Raw genomic sequence first — 5000 nt, forward strand, 5'->3', positions numbered from 1 at the left:
GCTGTCAATCTAGCTGTAAAAACTGAAGTATTACTGGGTCATTTAGCAACAACTGACACATCATCAGGGACTACTGCAGTGCCCACCCCGTCCTCAATATTCGATCCATCTAATTAGAACTTGATGGGGTCTTCATGAATTTCGCCGTGAGCTAAAAACTGGAATTTAATTGCCTCCTCTGATAAGAATTTCATGTTAACCACTTTTGGACACACTAGGCTCATCAGTCATCAACACTGGAATGTCTGAATATTGTATTTTCATGATCTTCTGCCCTTTCAAGAAACAATTTCCAACCTCTTCATTGATGCAAATTTGAAAGGGTTTACTTTGGTTAGGGGTGTTACATTTTTTATTGGTATTGCGCAAGCAATTATTAATTAGGGTTGATGACGAGCTTTTTAAGTGATTAATATAGCACAGCCCCAGTTCTTCTTCTCTTAGGCTTAGAGGTCAGTGTCCACATATACTCTCTCCGTAAAAGAGGTTCTAAAAGCTCAAAAGCATTTACGTAAACCCACGTTATGTGTTACATCCATTTTTCCGTTTAGCTTTACAATTAGAGGTTACTATTCAGTTGTACATTAGAGTAAAAATGCCAGCCACCTTCCAACTTTGGTCTCGTTAGAGCACTGCACAAGTTTAAGATGAATTTTTTATCTGCTCCTCACTTAACATTGAATACAACTTTTCGAATATCTAGCAGTTTATACATTTTGTCCATTAAGAAGTTTATGTGTAAATAAAAAAAAAACTCTCATCTCGTCCATTCAAGTAGTTGTATGTCTCAATACAATTCTCAAAGGATTTAAATTCATGATCTACTTTAAAACTAAACACTTGAGCATTTTCAGCAATTCAGGAGAGTTGGCTGCCTATTTTGAGTGAATTGGGCAGTGGTCACTACCATGGAAATGGTCATTTACTGATCATAAATAGCCATGGAAAATATCTGGAGAGCAACCAATAGGACCATTAACATATGCATTATGTGCAACTTTTTAATGGGTCTAGGAACCATCGCTTATTGAGGAGAGATGATTAGAATTAATGAGATTCTCTACAGTCCTGTCTCTTCTATCTGTGGAAATTTCATCCCTTAGTGTGTTATGGGTGTTGAAGTGTTCTAACAAGAAAAATGGAGGTGGAAGCTAATCAAAAACATATTTTGCAGTTCTGAATAGGAAGAATTCATCATCTGGAGGAAGGTATATTGAACAGAACATAAACTTCTTTTTAGAATGACCTCAGTAGCTACCGCCTATGATGTCAGTATCATCGAGGACTGGCTTATGTTGCAGAGGTATTTTATAATTATACTCTCCTGGGGAGGAGTCCTTACCATGGATTATGTAATCATTTTTATAAGACGATTTGGACATGCTCTCGCAACCCCATGGGAAAAAAACCATCCTGGTCAGCAAATGAACATTAATGTAGTTTCTGAGATACCTGAAAGTTCGAGGTTGATTTCTCTGAAGAATCTTGGGACGAAATATCCTTTTCTTGTATCACTGGTCTTGGAAATAGTGATCTTTTCATTTTTCTTCTTAGGTCTTACAGAAGCACACATATATTTCATAGATGGGGGCCAGAAATACTGCATTTGAAGAATATTTAGGCAGCATTGGAGGTTCTGATGTAGTAGCAAGAGCAGATATGGCTGATTTTTTGGGAGAAGCAGTGGGAATTACTGAAGTTGCAGAGGCTTTAGAAGTAGAAGGTTATGCTGCAGTACTTAAATCACAATGATCATGAGGTTATTGTTTTAAATTATCATTCAAATTTTAGAGAAGGAGGATTCTTTTGACTTGTCACCATCCATAAGCTTCCCCTTGGCTCTATCATAACTACTATATTCATTGTGCACTACTTCAACTATGTCTCTCTCAAATCGAAACTGAGGTGACTGAGTGAGTGAGTGGTCCCCTCTACAGTGGATACAAAAATATCTGTTTACCAGAAGTGACTGCTGTCATCCATTTCTACTGAGCATTTAAAGCATTTCTTCTTTTTCTCTAATTTTCCTGCAAAATGACCATATTCAAAGCAACTGACGCATTGCTTTTATCTCTGTATTTTATTACTCTAAAATCCAGATGTTTAATATTGACATATTCTGGCAAATATTTACGTGAAAATATTAGAAGAACAGCATATTTCATCCATTTAGTTTATTTACGTTGTAAATGTTCTGAGGACAAGAGCTATAATTTCCTCACCAAAGAAATCTTGTAATTCCTTTGAATAAATCACTTCGATTAGACTGAAGGCAGCACGTGGTAATGATATCATCTTAAGTTTTAAATTCAATTCCTTTAAAGCTTATGGGTTATCTTTGGCTTTGATCATGTAAATATTTGCCAGAAACATGTCAATATTAAACATCTGAATTTTAAAGTAATAAAATACAGAGATAAAAGCAATGCGTCAGTTGCCCTGAATATGGTCATTTTGCAGGAAAATGAGAGAAAAAGAAGAAATGCCTTAAATGCTCAGCAGAAATGGATGACAACAGTCACTTCTGGTAAACAGATATTTTTGTATCCACTGTAAAGGGGACCACTCACTCACTCACTCACCTCAGCTTCGATTTGAGAGAGACATAGTTGAAGTGGTGCACAGCAAATATAATTTTATTTGGTATTTTACCAATATATCTTTCAATATGTACAGTAACAGGCCTTTTAGGCTGTTACTACATTGAGGTTTGCAGTCTGCTAAATACGACATTGGAATAGGTTGTTCTCTGTCACTGGAAGCTGCCGGCAATTCTTCATTATTTAGCTTAGAGATGCAGTCTGATTCTCCATCACCGTCATTTTCAGACCTTAAAACTGAGAAAGAAGTGTTATCTACATCCTTCCTATTAGCAATTACCCCTCTGAATTCCTTAGTAGATACGAAGGTGAAAAAGATAGCTAAGGCACACAGAACATTTTTACCAGTTACTCTGACCCTAATTCTTTCCGTTGGTACTTATTCTTTAAAGGTATTTACCAAAATTGTACATCAAGTCTAAATTGTCTCACTAAAGGATTTTTTCATATATTCCATTTACACCAGCTTTAATTCCACCTCAGTGTCCCTGTGTTTCTTTTGAGGAACTAGCTTTTATGATAGCAATTATCATCAGAGGCCATTACCTGTAGCAGGTAATGACTTCTGGTCGTTAATGAGTCCAAGGGTAGAGTGAGGTGATTTGGGTTATTTCCATAATAACACGTATTACAAAAAAGCAAACTAAACAAGACTGTATGAAAATCATGAAAAGATATCACCAGCCTTTCATGGAGCTTATCCTTCCACCAATGGCGCCAATAGGAGTTGATTCCTAGTTGCCGACTTCCCACCCTACCCTGAAGGGATATTATGAACATACCTAGGGTGGCTCATGTGTGAGCCAACCCTGCTTGATGGGACTGAGAGCCTTACATGAGTGCAATCATCCACACTCTGATCATCTTGACCTGCAAATCGAACAGAATCCCTAGGGTCTTACCCTCAGAAACCAGCCATCCTCTGGAACCCATGTGCTAGTTCTCAGAGATAGCACCTCCCCTGAGATCTGCCCAAACATTGTTGGGTGGTTGACAAAACCACCACAGCTCTTACTGTAAGCTTTGAAAATGAACTCCAGTCCCAGCAATAGTATCTGTTTTTGATGATCAAGACTAAGAAGAGAAAGTTGGAAGGGCTGGACTACTAATAAAATTTGAAAGAGGTTAAAATAATAATAAGGAGAGAAAGTGTATAGAGAAACATTTAGATTTCCCCAGTCCTAGAGTCATCTCACCTGGGACATAAGTTGCTGTAATAATATACCTGGTGCTCTGCAGCTCTTGCTTCCCGATCTTGGTCGTAGTGAGTTGTCAGTTTTGAGTCTCTAGGTCAAAGTTTTCCAAAGTCAGTTCTGAGAAAAATAAGAAGTACGGGAATCAGGAAATGAATCGGCACTCAGAATATAACCATTTAATCAGTTTGGGCTTGGGAGTTACAAGTCTGACATAAATATTCCTCTCTGCGCCCAAAGGCCATCATTTTTTTTTTCCACCTAATGAATGGACATCATATGTCTTGCTTTTGTTGTCTTCACCTAATAGCATTATGTTTCTCTATTTCAACCCTCAATAGCAATATTTTTCCCACTCTTTCCTTGCCTAATAACAATTATACTCTTTTCTGTGCCCAACAGCAGTTAGTTTTTCTTTAGCTTTTTCACCAGTTACCAGTAGTTTTTCTTTCATTATCATCTAACAGCTATTTAAATATGGTAGGCAACTACGTCTTCCTTTCCTCTGACAAGTATCCTGGTCTTTCACATATCTAGTGAACAATCTGTTTTTCTTTCCTCGTCTAACAGCCATGTTTGCCCTTAATATGTCTCGAAGGTAACTATATCTCACTTATCGCACTTAAAGCTATAATTGCCCTCAATATTCTAAGCAGGTAACTGTATCTTTCTTTTCTCGGGTAAAACAGCTGTATTTGTCCTTACCATTTGTAACTGACAGATCCATCTTTCTTCACTTACCCAACAGCCATTCTCATCTTTCAGAATCCCCGAGGTGAAAAAGAAACGCCAAGGCAAACTTGAAAAGAGAATACCAGAAAAAAGAGAGGAAAAGATAATATCCAGTGAGGAAAGGACAAAAACCGATTCACAAGAAAAGAATTAAGGGTACCAATTTAAAACTAGGAAAGAGAGGAAAATAGAAGAGATCCGGAAAAAAATGGAAAAGCAAACGATAAAATAAAGATAAACTTGAAAAGGAAACATACAGAAATCCCTTGAATGTAGAATTTACAGTGAAAACCGGTAAGAAGATACTCAAAACAAAACAGGAAACTGGAGAGCAGAAAAACTAAGGGAAACAGAAACTGAGAAGATCCAGGGAAAGCAGGAGAGAAAGTCACATTTTGCAATGCCCTCAAGTCACAGAAGCTTTGGTTTTCCCTCCAACAGTTCCTCCACCACCCATTGTGGTCATGGAGACGAG

At 37.5% G+C, this 5000-nt stretch overlaps 1 protein-coding gene across 1 annotated transcript in view; it reads left to right on the forward strand.

The window, feature by feature from the left end:
• The first annotated feature begins 1584 nt into the window (after positions 1 to 1584).
• The window catches only part of LOC136836165 (uncharacterized), a 25640-nt gene continuing 22224 nt past the window's right edge, over positions 1585 to 5000 (forward strand). Inside the window, exons 1-2 of the mRNA XM_067100163.1 lie at positions 1585 to 1723; positions 4846 to 5000. The exon at positions 4846 to 5000 is cut by the window's right edge and continues 76 nt beyond it. Of these exons, the coding sequence (XP_066956264.1) occupies positions 1585 to 1723; positions 4846 to 5000 (294 nt within the window). The remainder of the gene's footprint in view (positions 1724 to 4845) is intronic.

The sequence above is a fragment of the Macrobrachium rosenbergii genome, chromosome 56, assembly GCF_040412425.1.
Source record: "Macrobrachium rosenbergii isolate ZJJX-2024 chromosome 56, ASM4041242v1, whole genome shotgun sequence".
Taxonomy (NCBI): domain Eukaryota; kingdom Metazoa; phylum Arthropoda; class Malacostraca; order Decapoda; family Palaemonidae; genus Macrobrachium; species Macrobrachium rosenbergii.